The sequence below is a fragment of the Carlito syrichta genome, unplaced genomic scaffold, assembly GCF_000164805.1.
Source record: "Carlito syrichta isolate Samal-C Ts95f unplaced genomic scaffold, Tarsius_syrichta-2.0.1 Scaffold310863, whole genome shotgun sequence".
NCBI lineage: Eukaryota > Metazoa > Chordata > Mammalia > Primates > Tarsiidae > Carlito > Carlito syrichta.
Window position 1 is genome coordinate 935,275 of NW_007254959.1, and position 17,245 is coordinate 952,519.

At 39.7% G+C, this 17,245-nt stretch overlaps 1 protein-coding gene across 1 annotated transcript; it reads right to left on the reverse strand.

Annotated features, from left to right (window-relative positions):
* Positions 1-1,804: 1,804 nt before the first annotated feature.
* On the reverse strand, positions 1,805-16,685 carry HTR5A (5-hydroxytryptamine receptor 5A). The gene is made up of 2 exons (XM_008068424.2): positions 15,820-16,685; positions 1,805-2,672 (listed from the first exon to the last, which is right to left on the reverse strand). The coding sequence occupies exons 1-2, from the start codon at positions 16,558-16,560 to the stop codon at positions 2,340-2,342; spliced, it is 1,074 nt and encodes a 357-aa protein (XP_008066615.1). The 5' UTR covers positions 16,561-16,685; the 3' UTR covers positions 1,805-2,339.
* Between the last annotated feature and the right edge of the window lie 560 nt (positions 16,686-17,245).

Genomic DNA, 17,245 nt, shown 5'->3' on the forward strand with positions numbered 1-17,245 from the left:
AATCTTAGCAGTCAAGAATAAATGAAAGTATTTTACATACATTTGGATTGCTTACTAGAGACCCAAAGTCAATCAATGTCCACATTTCTTGACTAGGTATAAACCACAGTTAGTATTTAAATGAAAGCAAAATATGCGTAATTCATTAATTGCTACATCTTCCTTCTTGTATACAGAATGTTTCTTGCTCTGGGTATCATATGTAGAGTGTGCTGTATATAATGTATAATTTAAGTGATATCTGAGAGGTGCTAAATACGTATTTAATGATAAGAGTAATGGGACTTATTCATCTTATGAAAATATTAATAACAACCTCAGTTGGAGACTAAATTAATATTGTAATAACATCTTTTTCCAACTAGGGTATACAGGATCCTGGGAGAGTCAGGGATTATTTGAAGCCACCAGACAAATGTGTCACATCTTCCTAAAGTTTCACTTTACTGAAAAGAATGAAGGATATAAAACTTTTTTGTAACAGTAAGACAAACACTGAAATTATGAAGTAGAATAAAAGATTTTGCATGGATTTTCAGATAAAACAGACTAAAATTTCCCCTTGACTCTGGTGTTACATCTCCAGACTTCCCATGTTTGAATGTATTCTTCTTTGCTGTGGGATACTTAATCAAGTTTTTGAAACACTTTTCTTATTAAAACAGGAAAATACAGTAGCATTTGTGGGTCTCTCTAATTTCAAGTAATAATGGGGAAAGGTAACGAGTAAATGAACAGTCTGCATTTTAACATATTTGTGAGTTTAGCACTTGAAGTGATATATACAAAAATGAGAAAAATCCAAGGGTGTTTCCAAGTAAATTTTTCAATGAATACTGCTTGAGTGCATAGATAAGGGTCTGCACTGAGCACATCAGTCATGATTTCACAGGTGTCTAACATTTCTTTATCTGCTTACGTTCTTTGGATAAAGGCAGTCTTTGCAATGAATGCAAAACTAAACTTCAGGCCAAGTCCACATACAAATTGTCACATATTTCCTATTTTTGAAATATTAATGGATATAATTTAGTATATACAATAAATACATATATATTATTATGTGTATTACAATAATACAGAGATTATCATAATATATTATTCTTTAATTCATGCATTTAAAAAGTCAAGGAGTGTAGACCACAGGAAATTTACTGTCTAAGATTTTTTAAAGTTTTGTGTAATGACATGGGTTGTATATGACCATATAAATGCTGCATCATCACTTAGTTGCCTGGCATCATTATACACTGTTGATTTGTGAGGACTAAGGCTGCATTTTACCATGGTTTTAACTTTCTCATTACTGGCTAGTCTTGGCCTCCAAGTAGGCATTCACATACTAACAAAAAAACAGCAATTAGCAAATCAGTGACCCTCTTAAAGAGCCTGTGTTTGGTGATCTTGCCTTCATAGCCATTGGTCACAAAACTGTATTTAAGAAACCAACAACCTCATGGCAGTTTTATTCCAATCTCACAATCTGAGGATAAAGGTCCCTGCCCAGAAACACTTGAATAAATTTCATTCTTATGAAACCCATAGCCAATAAGCAAGCTTGCCAGATTCTATGAAACTAGTAGACTTTTCTATTGTTTATGAACAGTTGATTTGGAAAGGAAGGAAGTAGTTGACTCTCAGTGATTGTTCCAAGCTGACAGGTTATACTTTGAGGTAAACTAACCAATTGAAACACTTGCCTCTTCCATAGTTGTGTGTGTGTGTGTGTGTGTGTGTGTGTGTGTGTGTGTGTGTGTGGTTGTCACAAACAAAACCTTAAAAGTAATATTCACTGGTCTTACAGATGGGGTTATGTACTTTAATATGTTTGGAGACAGTTTCTTATGTTCAACTACTAGGACATACCTGTCAGTATTAGGGTACACTTACTAGGATTATGGAGTGGAATATTTGAAATGGGACTGTTCCAGAAAGTTCAGAATTATAGTTGCCTACAACCAGATGTCCACATTGTGACTTAGTCATTCTTCTCTATCCATTCCCAACCTGCTCATATTGTTTGACTTCTTTAGAAAAATCACAATAACCATGCTGGAGAGGATTTGGGGAGAAAAGAGCACTTTGTGGGCAAAGTCCGTGGCTGTTTGCAGAGGGAGGAGTAGTAGATAAGTTAGGTACAACATGTCACCAAAATGCTGAGAAGATTCATATTCCTACTGAGGAGACAGAAGTGAGGCTGGTTTAGTTCTGAAGATGACCCTGGAAAATTTTAAGAATTCATCTCTTCTACTCAGCTGTTGGGTGAGGATGGGGAAATAGATGAAATTGGACATTTCATTGAGTTATGGGAAGAACTTCTTTTATCCTAGGCTTCTTATTCAGTGTTGTCTAGAAAAGAAGTTCTTGAAGGCGCTGTTGTAGTTCTTGTTGAAAGCTGTGTAGATCAGGGGGTTAAAGAAGGAGTTGGAGTAGCCCAGCCAAAGGAAGATGCTCTTCCAGATGGCGGGGATGTCACAGGAGCAGAGGGGACTGATGAGCTCCGTGAGGAAGAAGGGGATCCAGCAGAGCACAAACACACCAATAAGGATGCCCACCATGAGGGCAGCTCTCTGCTCTTTCTGTTCCCTCCAAGTGTCCCCTTCTGTCTGAAAGGTGACGGTGGCATGGCGGACTGTGAATACCATCTGGGGCTGCTGAGCAGAGTCCTTCACCTGTAAAAGACAAGAGGGCTTTAGGAAGAGCACTTCTTTATGCCTGCCAGGTATGGACCAAGCTGAGCAAGATGCTGACAGCCCTGGCTCCCTTTCAAGAAAAAGCCCTTGCATTTTAGATGTAGGAGCCTGACAGCCTGTGGGACAGCCCCTCGGATATGGAAACAAGGTGACAGAGCTAGAGTGCTTACTTACATCTTGGAAATGGAAGGAACAGAAGTGATTAAGCAAATACAGTGAACATGGAGACCCTGTTACTGTCTGTTCAACAGAGAGAATGACAGAGACAAGCAGGAAATGTGGCATGTATGACTTAGTGGCAAAAGTACACAAGTCATCAAAAGTGTGCTAAAGGCTAGGTGCAGTGACTCAGCCTGTAATCCCAGCACTTTGGGAGGCCAAGGTGAGAGGATTGCCTGAGCCCAGGATTTCAAGACCAGTCTGGGCAACTTGGTGAGACCTCGTCTCTGCAATAAATCACAAAACTAGCCGAGCGTGGTAGCATGGATCTCTGGTTCCAGCTACTTGGAAGGCTGAGGCAGAAGGATCGCCTAAGCCCAGCAGGTCGAGGCTGCAGTGGCCATGAGCGTGCCACTGCACTCCAGCTTGGGCAACAAGAGTGAGACTACAACTCAAAAAAGAAGTGTGCTAAAACCTTATAAACTGTACACTTAGTACCATGCTTTTTTTTTTTGACAAAAAATTTTATAAATGTTGATACCAGCATCCATAATTATCTTAATCTTTTATATACAACTATTAAATGTGATATAAACTAATAGATTTACTACAAGGTAACACATGATTTTTAACATATTTTGATACTTCTTTTCTGACAAGGTTATTTAATTATTTTAAAGATGTGGGATACAATTCAGGATTAGATATACAAGTGGTCATCATACACATAAAGTTTGGGCCTCCCTTTGGTCCCCACTTTATCTGGTTTGGAATCAGGTACCCTTATTGATGTTGTGTTTCCCCCGCCCCTCCCACTCCCGTCCTGGCAATATCTTGCTACTGTCAATCCCTTTCTTATAGTGTTATGTAGTACCACACTTTCTAGCATCTTTATAACTTTCTAGATTCATGTAAGTTCCCTCTAAAATGTTAGAATTTTCTAGAACCTTTCTTCTAGTATAAGATTCCTACTGCTGTGCTTCCTAGAATATTCTATTGAATGGGACAGCCCACTCACCAGGACATTTATCCCTCTCTGGGCTTATTCTGTGTGTCTTCCCTTTCTTTCATAATTATGAAAAACAGAGGCTTTGAACTCTCAGACTTTCTCAACTTGGGTGCTACTAAGTTTTCTACAGGGTAGATTTCTGCAGATTTGGGCTCTCCAGTTTTACTTTCTTTCCTCAGGAATTGAAATTCCTAGGAAAGGAAGCTCTTACTCCATTCTGGTCCTATGTTTAGCTTTTAGGAGAACTGAAATATCGAGTGTCTGATGATGTGGCAGCCTAAATATAAAGAAATCACAATGTTATCCATTTACAAAATTACCAAAGTAATCAATCTAATAATTACTAAGTTTCTGGGAGATGAGATGGCATTGACATTAAATATTATATTATTCTTTCTGCCTCTAGCATACTATGACTCCAGTACATTTTAAAAGGAGAATTACAGTTTGTTCTCAAACAGCACACAATTTTTAGGTAATGGACTGGGTTGGAATATCTATCTGGGTAGTGTAACCCACTAGACTAGTTCTTGGCAAGATCCTTAAAGTGGAGCCAAAAGGAACTGATTTACTATCATACAGAATAACACGTAGAAATAGGAACACTGTGATCAAGATAGTGTTAGTTGAGTTATAAATTATCAAATTTGTATGATAGCCTTGCTGTCATTTATTTGCAAATCAGTAAAGCATCAAGTATTATACAATGTAAACGTTTTTTAATTGAAACAATAGTTCATAATACTGCAACCCTTAAAAACACATATAAGAAATGATAACCCCTCTTTTTGTATCCATTCTCACCCTCAGATAAAACCAGAGTTGACTTTCTGATTAATTAACACATATCTGAGAATATATTTATAGAAATCCAAACAATATTTAGCTTAATTTTCTAGCATAAAGAAAAGAGGGAAAGCTACACATTTCCTTAATAGAACTCAACCTCCAAATAGCATCAGGAAAGTCATTTTCCTCATTGTCCCAATGGAACACATATTCTGGCTGGAACTTCCAACCCTCTGGAATTTCTCTGGACACTTTCTCATGAGTGAGACTGGGAATCTTGGTGACACTGGTCACACTGGAGATAGTAAAGCTGGTGATGCCAGTAAAACATAAGACTTGCTTTGATTCCAGAAGTTTTTATAGTTTGTTCACAGAACTCCAAGATTTTCAGAGAAGTACACATTTTTTTGACCGTGTGAAATGTTAATCATTTAACAGGGCTGTCTTTTGGTGCTGCATTCAATACCAACTCACTTGACAGAAGAGTAACACTGATTTAGAGTGGTGCCTCTGGGACCTCTGGGTACCTCAGCTGTTAGGAGGAAATCTTGGTTGCTTGTGGAGTTTCAGGTTTCTAATGCCTTCGAAAGGTAGATTTGCTTGCTCACTCAGTGACTTTCTGACTTACAGACTCCTCAGCTCTTTGCTTTCTGTTAATCACAATAAAGCACTTTATCGAGTCTGGAGAATAATAGTCTATCAGTTACTACACTCAACAAACTCATTAATAGATTTACTACTAGTAGAAAAAGAGTGAATAAGTTTTTAAAATGTGAACATTCAAACCAAATTATATTTTTTCTAATAATCTCTGAAATTAAAACACATATAAGAAAGAAATGTATTTAAAACACATACCTCATAATTTAAGATTCCTACATAAAAATATCTCTAAGTGAACATTTAGCCTCATCTTCTCCAATAAACAATTCTTTGGAGACAGTTACCTAAATGGTAGAGCTTTTATTCTTCCAAAATTATTATGTGTTCTTATATTTCCTGCTAAGTTCTTATAAACCTGGTATGTTATTATATTTCCTTCAATGATTCTGTTTTGCTTCTTTATTAATACCACAAATAATCAATAGATTACTTTCAATTGTGGGTATTGAAGTTAAGGAATGAAGACTCCTACCTTGAAAGAGTGGTTTCAGAATCAGACTCACCCCCAATAAACAGGCCACTGAGCATCAATCAATCAGCAGCAGTCTCACCTGAGTAAACATCGCTTTGCAGATGATATCAACACAGGGTTCCTCTGAATGTCCTCCAGTCCCTGAATGCCATGCTGTCCCCAGTCACCACAGATGACCTGCATTCTGCTCTTCTCTTGGAGACTGTCTGACAAGCATAGCTTTCTCTTACTATGCTAAGTTGTAAATTCAGCTTTGTCTTTTTATCTGAGATTCTGAGTAGTGGTTGTATCATCCTTGGACAATTCTGGAGGTTTTACTGAGATCATTTTGAAAATGCTGTATGGAATCCTTGGATAATAGTTGCATTTGCTGGGCCCCAAACTCCTCTTACCCTTTGGATTTGCAGCCAAGTGGATCAGACTCAACAACAATTTGAGTTCTGACTAGTTCCACTGGGCTCTTATTGCTTGATGTATTGTGTTATACTAGGTTTGTAACTAAGTACATCCTTGTATAGGGTCATTAGGCTGAGATCTTTATAACAAGTAACTAGATCTTTGATTGAGAGGTTTACTCTTAGATGATTGACTTACATCTTTGTATAAGGCTTCAGACATCTTGTTGTGGAGTTATACCATCTGGCAAATATTGTTGTGCTATGAAATTACTTATTCTACTGGTGTTTGCTTTGCTTTTGCTTTTGTTTGTCTACATGTACAAAGTCTTGTTGCATAGGTTTTTGTTTTGTCCTGAAAAGCCTTTTGTTGTGGTTGCTGTTGTTGACTATAAAAAGGATTATTCTGTAAGGCACAGGTTTGATAAGCTTCAGATCCAACCAAATCAGACCTGAGAGCTAACGATTTCAGAATCATTAGACCAATAACCAACTTTGAAAAAGCAATTGGTCAAACTTTGCTTTGGATCCCCTACAAAGCTTTTGCGTGGGCACTCCTGACTTGTCAATTTGTGAAAGTATGTCACTTTGCTTTCAACTGGATTGGCAAGCATATGGTCTCTTTTAAGCCCTTTTTCACAGATCCTAAGGCAAGATTACAAGCTTAAACTGTTGACCAATCATTGTCACCTCATGGTTTGTCTATGCCAAACTTCTATTTCCTACTTTAAATTGTGTTATAATCCCAACTCTTGCATATTTCTTTACAAATGCCAATTTTTTTAACTTCATGAGTAATTCCTGACAAATCAAAATCAATAAATTAACATATTTAAGAGAAGCTCTAGAAAAATTAGGAGGCAAGCATCAGTTAAAACTCAGCTTCTTTAATTGGTATTTTGAGGCATTAAAACAAAGTTCTTTCAACCTCACTAATCATCAGGGAGATGCAAATCAAAACCACGCTGAGATACCACCTAACTCCAGTCAGAATGGCAATTATCAACAACTCAAAAAATAATAGCTGCTGGAGAGGACTGTTGGTGGGAGTGTAAACTAGCACAACCTCTGTGGAAAGCAGTGTGGTGATTCCTAAAAGCTCTAAATATCAACCTCCCATATGACCCCGTGATCCCCCTACTGGGAAAATATCCTGAAGAACTCAAATCACTCTATAAAAAAGATACCTGCACACATATGTTTATCAAAGCATTGTTCACAATAGCAAGAACCTGGAAGCAACCATGCTGCCCATCAAAAGAGGACTGGATTTTAAAAATGTGGTACACATACACGATGGAATACTACACAGCCATAAAAAGGAACAAAATCATGAATTTCGCAGCAGACTGGATGGAACTAGAGTCTATAATACTGAGTGACCTCTCACAGAAACAAAGATCTGAGTATCACATGTTCTCACTCATGTAATGGACCTTGAACATCTAATGTAATACTAAAAGAAAATGACTGACAGTAGAGGGAAATTATAGGGGGGGGAGGGAGATGGGTTTAATGGTAGCAAATATCTGTCTGGGAATGGGGAAACACCTCTTATCAACAGGGTGCCTGAATTAAATGTATTTGTATATGTTTAACTGTACCCTTAACTGTACCCCACAAAACCATAATAAAAAATATTGATTAATTAATAAAAAAATTCTATTAGTCTCAAAAATTTTGTAACTTTCCAAAATATACACTTCTTGTATATCCCTATCTTGTACATTTCCATTCCACTTTATTTGACTTCCTAAATGAACTGTGCTTTCTTCAGGGTTTTCTCAGGAAAAACATAATCACATTGTAAAATTATCAGATTAAAAATTCAGATTTGTAGAATTTAAATTAAAATCCTGGTCTACAGTTAAGTTAAAGGCTATAATTAAAAATTTTCTTAAACTTCAGGGAGAAAGGCAAAAAATTGTTACAAATTTAGAACTTTATTAGAATATCAAACAAAATTCTTATTGCCCTTGACTACAGATGCTGTGCCAATTAGTTACATCATCAGAAATCCCCTCACATGGAGAAAAATGCCTAAAAGCAGAAGGTTAGAAAAGAGAGAGTTATATAACCTGGCTGTGAAATTTTAAATACAAAAATAGGAACTATATTACATAAGGCAATTTCAGAAGACTTTCTTTTTAAAAAAAGGTTGAATAAAGGTTCAAAATTGTAAACTACATAGAAAATAGGCTTCAGAAAACTTTCATGTAGTATTCTGGTGTAAATCCAACAGCTGAAGTACAGTCTTGTTCTATATTTTTATAAATGGGCTTAAATCTGAATTAAAGAATATAATGAGAAAAAATGAATTGAAATATATAATTGTCCATTTAGAAAATATTTGGTGTGGAGCTAGACATTTTCAGATAGTCTTAGAAAGTAAATGATAGAAATCATTACAAGATATAGCTTTTTAGATAAAACTTCCCAAAGGGCCTCTGTTCTCAAAGATTTGGGAGCCTAGATAAAGATACCAAATATAGATAGATAGATAGATAGATAGATAGATAGATAGATATAGAGATAATGGATTCTTCTTCAAGCAATATATATTTTAATATATATATTACAATTATATATGAATTATACAATGTATATTATAATTAATATATATATTACAAGAAGAAGAGTCCTTGACAGAATTAGGATATATATATTGCTAGAAGAACCCTTGGTAGAATTAATATTCCATATTGCCTAAAAAGCAAAATGACAACTATATAAAATCAGTCAAATACATACGTCAGGCATGGTGGCTCGCATCTGTAATCTCAATACTTTGAAAGATAGAGGCAAGAGGATTGCCTGAGCCCACTGGTTCGAGACCAGCCTGGGCAACATGGCATGACCTCGTCTCTACAATAAATCAAAAAATTAGCTGCACATGGTGGTACATATCTGTAGTTCCAGCTACTAAGAAGGCTGAAGCAGAAAGATCACCTGAGCCCTGCAGGTTGAGGCTGTGGTGACCATGAGCATGCCACTGCACTCCAGCCTGGGCAACAGAGTAAGATGCTAACTCAAAAAAAAAAAAAAAAAATCTGTCTAATACAGTCACTCTGTGAAAGATATTATCACCCAACAAACAATTCCTTTTCCTTCTAAATTTCCAAGGGGAATCATCTATAATAACACTGTACAACAATACAGCTTTCTTGTTTATGTGGATGTCATTATAACCACCATTAAACCTATTACTATAGAGCCACAGATTATTCAGTGTAAAATTTTAAAGGAGTCTGAAAAGCAAATTGACTTGTAATAAGTGTTTTCAAATCAAAAACAAGGCCGGGCTCAGTGGCTCAGCCTGTAATTCCAGCACTTTGGGAGGACAAGGCGAGTGGATTGCCTGAGCCCACAGTTTCGAGACAGGCCAGGCAACTTGGTGAGACATCGTCTCTACAATAAATAAAAAATTAACTGGGCATGGTAGCACGCACCTATAGTTGCGGCTACTTGGAAGGCTGAGGTGGAAGGATCGCCGGAGTCCAGCAGGTTGACGTTGGGGGGGGGTGCTTGAGTGTGTCACTGCACCCCAACCTAGGCAATGGAGTGAGACTCCGACTCAAACAAAAAAAAATCCTTAATAAAATGATTGGTTATATCAGATGGCGAAACAAGATAACGAAAGACAAATTTGTGGCTATATAGTAAAATTTTTAAAGGCTTGAGGGTAAGTCTACTTTATTTAATGGAACAATTCAAGTAGTGGGAATCTTTAACAATCCAATATGTCAATTTAAACTGATATTTCAGGATCATTACCAGAAGCATGCTTATTTAAGCTCTGTGACACACCTACAAGTTTAATAGGTAGGATCTGCTTCCAGATAAAATGTACTGCATCCCTTACACGTGATAAGATTATAGATGATCTATACAAGAAAATGTCTGCACTGGGTATATTCAAGAAATTATTAAAGAAATAGCAACAGTCCTAGAATGCTTATGGACAAGAAATTCCATAAACAAAAAATTTTAGAACTCAGATTGATTCTTCCTAGGTTATCATTAACATTCTTTCTTATACAAAGATGTTAGACTATGCTCTAGGTGGATTAATGTGGCAACATGGCACCTATCATAAAACATGGTCTACTGTAAGTCCACCACTTAATTCAGTAACCAAAATTTTGCCTCTTTGCCTCAGAGAAATTAAAGGCATCAATTCAGGTAGTCAACACATCTTCAGAACATTTTATATTAGACCTTTAAGCCTTACGTTACCTCATGAAATAAGCCCCAACTGCTAGTTGAAACAATGCAACATTTTTCTACTAGTTGATTAATACTGATTTATTGTTACTTTTTCCTTCTCCTAATACCATCCACTGGTGTAACACTCATGCCCAGAAACCATATAACCCTTAGCCAATGAAAGAAAAAAAATCTCATGATTGTGTTTCTATAATTGAAGCATCTTTGTCCCAAAAAGTATTCTGATACTCTTGAAAAGAGGTACCTATAGAAACCTAGAATAAACTTAGTTTAGCATAGTCTTTTTACCTCAACATAACCATTTTTGTTCAGACTTTACCCCTGACATGCTTTGAATCTAGCACAAGTTAGATAAGATAAATTTCCAATAGGAAGGCTTTAGGAGACATTTAGACATTGTAAGATTAAATTTTACTGTAGGCCAAGCAGCAGGCTACCCCACACCCTTGGTAAATCTCCATCAGATGCAAGACAAGGACAGTCCAACAGCCCAACCTTTCAATTCACAGTTTAGCATAATAATATCTAGGAAACTTTCAGGTTCTTTGTTGAAGGCAGAGGGTCAAAGATCACCCCTTGACTGGCCAAAGTTGTAGAAATGATAATAAGATCATCTTAAGGAATTTCTGAATTTAAAATGTCTGACAGGTTTCTTGCAGGAAAAACTCCTCTGGGCCCAAATCCCCAAGTTAACCTAATCAGCCCTTTAGTGACCTATATGACACAGACAGAACCCACCCCCTCCATCATGACAGCAATCTTGACTAATAACCCACCCATCTGTTTGCGGTCCATCACCTGACATCAGTACCTGCTCTTACTTGCCCCACGTGCTCGTGGAGCAGAACACCATTCCATCACCTTAATGACCTTCCCCCATCCAAGGGAAATGGTTAAAAGGACTCAACCATGAGCAACCAGTCACCATTGCCATGCCATTGTCAAGCCATTGTGGTCATTGCCTTACTAAACTCTGTTGTGGCTGTGTACTTTTTGAACCATGGTTGTCGCCATGTTTCCTGGCTTTAGCACCCGTCCCTGCCTTGGGGAGGTAAATCTCCTCTCTCTCTCTCTCTCTCTCTCTCTCTCTCTCTCTCTAATTTACTTTTTTTTTTTTTGAGTTGGAGTCTCACTCTGTTGCCCAGACTGGAGTGAAGTGGCCGCTCCTGGCCACCGCAGCCTCAACCTGCTGGGCTCTGGCGATCCTTCCGCCTCAGCCTTCCAAGTAACCGGAATTACAAGCATGCGCTACCACGCCTGGCTAATTTTTTTGATTTATTGTAGAGATGAGATCTCGCTGCCCAGGTGGGTCTCGAGCCTGCCGGCTCAGGCAATCCACTCACCTCAGCCTCCCAAAGGCGCGGGATTACAGGCTGAGCCACCGAGCCCGGCTCTAATTTACTTTTTAAATAAATATATTTTCCAATCTAATCTCTGTGCAATTCTTTGCATCTTTCATATGGCATCAGATCGTACACCAGACACCCCCAGTGGGCCTGATCCAACATTCTGTGGGCCCCACTGGGAGTGTGCCCTAACATTTTTGGAAGTCCCACCAAGACCTAACATTTTTGGAGGTTCCACAGAGACCTAACAACTCTGGTATCAAATTCCAACTAATTATTTTTTGTTGATGCATGTTATGTTAAAAATAAAAAGAACAATACCAGGTTTGACAAACATAAATAGTTAAGTCTTTCTCATAAAATTTAATTTCTTACCAGGAGCCAAACTGTTCAATGATTGAACTATAACCCTTTTAGGGCATATTAAATTGGGGGAGGGGGGAGAGAAAAGGTGTATAAATTAATAACTGGTGTATTTTGAATAATTCACTTATTTAACATGCCATAGAGACATCTAAAAGTAAACAAGAAATGTGAATTATTTGATGACTTGATGTTACTTAAAATTATTCTAAACTGGAGTCCTCCAGAGAACCTCCAGAAGAAGAAGTAGGGACATTAACTGCTAAACCAAGATCCTTGGAACAAGCCAATGACCACATAAGTTAGTGACCATCCTGACAATACTTGTAAATGCATACATAGTTGATCACATCTCTTATATCATTCCTGGGTTCTTTATTCTATGCAGAAATCCAGCTTTTCAATATCAATCCAGAAGAAAAGTTCATTGCTCAATAGGGCCATAGAACAAGATTTGATTCTCCAATGTCCTTAATGGATTATATCTCCCTACAAAGAATTCAAAAGGAATAAAACTCTTTCAGAGAAAAGACTCTTAAGAATAGTCACTCTACCTATAGGAGTTGGATAACTAGGTTTTTAATTTTTTTAAATGTTGTCATAGTAAATAATGTTTACATTGGCTAAATAACAAATTATATAGTCAATACTCTCAGGCTCCAACAATTAGCTGACATAGTCATGATTAAGAGAATAACTTTAAATTTTCCTTTGGACAATCATAGAGGAAGCTACTCCATAGCTAACACTTCATGTTTTACCTGGATTAAGTCAGTGAAATAATTCATACATAAGTTAAAAGAAAAGTGAACATAGCTAGCTAACAAAGACACAAGAAACCTTTGGGACTTGCTTTCTTGATCAGAGCTGGGAAGTCTTGGGTCATAACTTCAGAGATCTTCTAATCCCTTCTAGTAATTCTTCTAATTATACCTGTTTGTCTTGTAGTTGTTCAATGTTTGCTGTCCAGACCTTTACGTGCTTCTGAACAATGTCTTGACAGATGGTTCAACAATTTTCAAAACAGTATAAAAACACATTGATCAATGTGAAATCTGAACTTCATTTTCAAGGAGAACCAACAACAGTGGTGAAAATCTGGACAACCCTTAAGGTCTCTCTTGAAGATCTGACTGGCTGAATGTTCCCACAAATAGGGAAAGACTGAGCGCTCTTTAACCCAGAATCAATTTTATACTTATCCATCAATCAAAGACAATTCATCTCAATGAAAATGCTTTTAAAAGCCAGCCTATTGGTGTCCCTCTCTTCTGAAAGCCAGGTCTCCAGGGATGGACTCACTCTAGTAAACACCCACTGAAGTAACAACCAATCAGCAAGAGCTGCTCCTACAGATTATGTCATCCTCTCACCCTCATAGTCCTCCAATCCCTGAACTTCACACTCCCAAAAGTGGCATTTAAGAGCTCAGGAAGATTGTGCCTGGCCAGCATAGCTCTCCTTACTCTAGTAAGTAAGACATTTTGCTTTGTCATTTTATTTCAGATCTTTAGTAGTGGTTTCATCATTCTTTGACAAGGGCAAGGCTTATCTGTCTTGTGTTAGCAGTTCCTAGTTTAGTGACTGACATAGGTTCGGACTTCAGTGTGTATATAAGTAAAACTCAGCAGATGCAGAAACAAGAAAGAAGTGTTGTAGTCTCCCTAGGTAACACAGCTCACTGGTGGAAGTACTGTATTTAGAATCTCTGACACCCACTATCACAGAGAAATCAGGAAGCCTGGTTTATAATTAACCCCTCAACATAACACAAGAACAGAAGCAGTCCTATATTAGATACAGAGTCCTGAATCATTTGTAAGAGGCTTTGCAAAACCAAGAAACACATTTTCAAAGTGATCTGGAAGACAGTGAGAAAAATATATATACATATGTATGTACTGTATATAGAAATATTTGTGCTATATATAGATATGTTTGTGCTATATATAGATATATTTGTGATATATATATGCCATAGATGTTATAATGCTTTGCTTCTATCACCAAAGCAGAAAAATGAAAGAGCCCTTCCTCCTTTTACAATAAACTTTGAGATAGAATTTGTAAGTAATTTGTAAGGAATTTCCTACTTTTAAAGTGTTTTTGGTGTTGATTGTAAGCCATGGCAGAAGGGGATTAATGTAAGGAGGGCCCTTAAAGGTATCCTGCACTCTTGTTCCTGACCTGGAATTTGAGTGGATGCTCACATGCACGGAACATGACTCCAGGCAGTTTTGTGGAAGTTTCAGCATTCTTACCCATTAGCACTCCTTGTTCAGTTTAGAAATCTAATAGATCAGAGTTGCCCAAATTTAGTACTATTGACATTTGAATCTGAACAATTCTTTGTTGTGGGGCTGTCTGTGCATTGTACAATGTTTAGTAGCATTTCTGACTTTTACACACTAGATGCCATTCGCACTCCATCCCCAAGTCTTCATAATCTGAAATGTCTCCAGACAGTCTATATGTTTCATGGGGGACAATATCACCCTCATTTGAAAACTGCAGCTCTAGATAAAAGAACAGGTAGCCTCTGACCCCTTTTTTCTTCTTTCTTTTAGAATTATGCCCTCTTTCTTCTTCCCCTGGCTATACCTCGGTCTGTCTAAGTTTGATTGACTCAATATAGTTAGAATTAGCTACTGACTCTAGAAAATGCATGCAGAGCTCATGATGGGTGTCTATCTCCCTCACTATCTCTTCATGGTCAAAGATAATTTTTCTCATTCTTTTACCTCTTGCACCAAGTGTATGCTTAATTGAATTTACTTTATTGTCCCAGAGCTGATAACAGAAAATGGAGGCTGTGTAGACTTCTGGTCTAACTTAAATATGTGAATTGGGTTCAAGGAATCATCCTTGGCAATGGGGAGGGAGCAACCTCAACATCTAATGGATTCAGCTCTTATGTAGTTTTAGAATCTTGAGTCATAGGGTCAGATTATTAAGAGTTAACAAAAAGCAGGGAAGTGTGGGTGGGGGGAAAAGAAAGAGCCCTCACTGCTGTAGTGGTTGTCATCCATTAGCTGCCACTTGTAGAGAGCTGGGAAATTGTCTTCCCTGGATTTTTAATTTTTCCTTCTTAACTTTGCTCATGTTCAGGAAGGCACACACACAACCTGATGGGGCTGTAGGCATTGGACCCAGAAAGTAGCAGCATAAGGCAATGGAAGAGGATAACAAATGCAGGCTCTGGGAGTTTGGTAAATATCTTCAATCTCACATCAGAAGGGGAGGATGCTGCAGAATGACAGTTAGTCACCTAGGCAATACCATATTTTGCAAGAATCAGGTGCTGCAATTTGCAAAGAAAAAAAAAGACTGGGATGAAATGCAAAACTGTTTTGCCTGATGCATGGCAGTCTTCCCACCAAATCGTGCTCCTGTCCCTCCCTTCCCTCCTCCTTGGACACCCCACTCTAAGTGCACAAAGCTGCGCGTTTTTCCAGCATACTGACCAGCTTATCCAAATGTTCTAAAGGATATACCAGAGATGGCAATTGACACCATTACCTCTGAAACAGGGAACGTGTCAGAGCCAAGTAAGTCTTTCATGCTTGCTTTCTTTTTCCCAGGCTACTCTCTGCAAAACAAAAAAGTTCTACTTTCTACAAACATGGGGGCGGGGGGGGGGGGGTTGGGATAAAGCCCATACAAATACAAGTAAAGTGTGTTTCAGGATCGCTAGAACACCCACCTCCACAGCTTCAGATACTGGTGAGACGCTATTAGTCTTCCTGGAACCCACGCGGAGCTTGGCGGCCTTGTAGATCCTCCAGTACACGAAAAGTACCACGCAGAGCGGCAGGTAGAAGGCGCCTACAGTGGAAAACACGGTGTAGGAGGGCTCGCGGCTGACCTGACACTCCTCACTGCCCTCTGAGTATGTCTCTCCCCAGCCGAAGAGCAGCGGGGCGAGAGAGATGACGGCGGACAGCACCCAGGTGAGAGCGATCATAACGTTGGAGACATGCTTGCGGGTGCGGAGCGTGTATTCCAGGTGGCGGGTGATGGACCAGTAGCGATCCAAGGCGATGGCCGTTACGTTCCAAATGCTGGCCGTACAGCAGAGCACATCGCATGCGATCCACAGCTGACACAGCCGCCGGCCCAGCTGCCAGCGGCGCCCGGACAGCTCATGCACCAGGCTCAGTGGCATGACAAGCGCCGCCACCAGCACGTCCGAGATGGCCATGGACGCCACCAGGTTGTGTGGCACGCGGTGGAAGGTGCGCACACGGAGGATGGTTGCCAGCACCAGCAGGTTCCAGGCGAACGTCGCCACCACCAGGAAGCCCAGCAAGGTCAGCACAAGCACGCCGAAGATGGAGAGTAGGGGCGGGCTGGGACGCAGGTCGTCTGTGCCGAGGCTGCGGTTAGTCTCCGGAGGAGAGAGAGTGGAGAGGGAAAAGGAGGTTAAGTTCACAGGCAAATCCATCTCTGGGTCAGGAGACCGGCACGGGGTGCTTGCAGGAGGGGCTTTCCGAAGGACTTAAGGTGATCACTGCGCCCAGAGTCAATCTGGATGTTTGCAACCTCTGGCCAGTGGCAGGGTTTCTGGGAAGTGCCTGTGAATTTGGTCCCGACCTCCTGCCAGTGAGCATTCCGTGGGAGACGGTGTGGCGGAAAAGAAGGTGCTGGGCTGCTAGCGTGGCAGATCTGAAGCCCTCAGAGGCTAAGAAAGCAGAGGCAAGGGGCTGCGTTTCACAGCCAGGGCCCGCCTAAGCTGTCACATGCCCGGGGCTCCTTATCCCGGCGGAAACGGCTGTCTGACAGCCCGGAGCTGAGCATCTCCCGGGTCCGGGAGAAGCTGAGCGGCCCGCAGCAGCGTGTGGGTGCAGGAGAGGGGCTGGTGCGTCAGAGCAGCAGCTCTCACAGCGGCGCTGCCTCCCTGCCCGCCCCTCTCTCCAGGCAGCCGGTTGCAGCCTCAATTCCGTGCTAGAGAAGCCAATTTTTCTGGGGACCTGCTTTCTGAAACCTGCGGTCTGCTCTGCCCGGTTCCCCTCGCCACTCCGTCTGGGTCTGCGACGCCAGAGAGCGAACGCTGGCGCGCCCACCCAGACCTGCCTTATCAAAGTGGGGCTCCAGCCCTACGTAAGGAATCAGCTGATAAGGCCATCTCT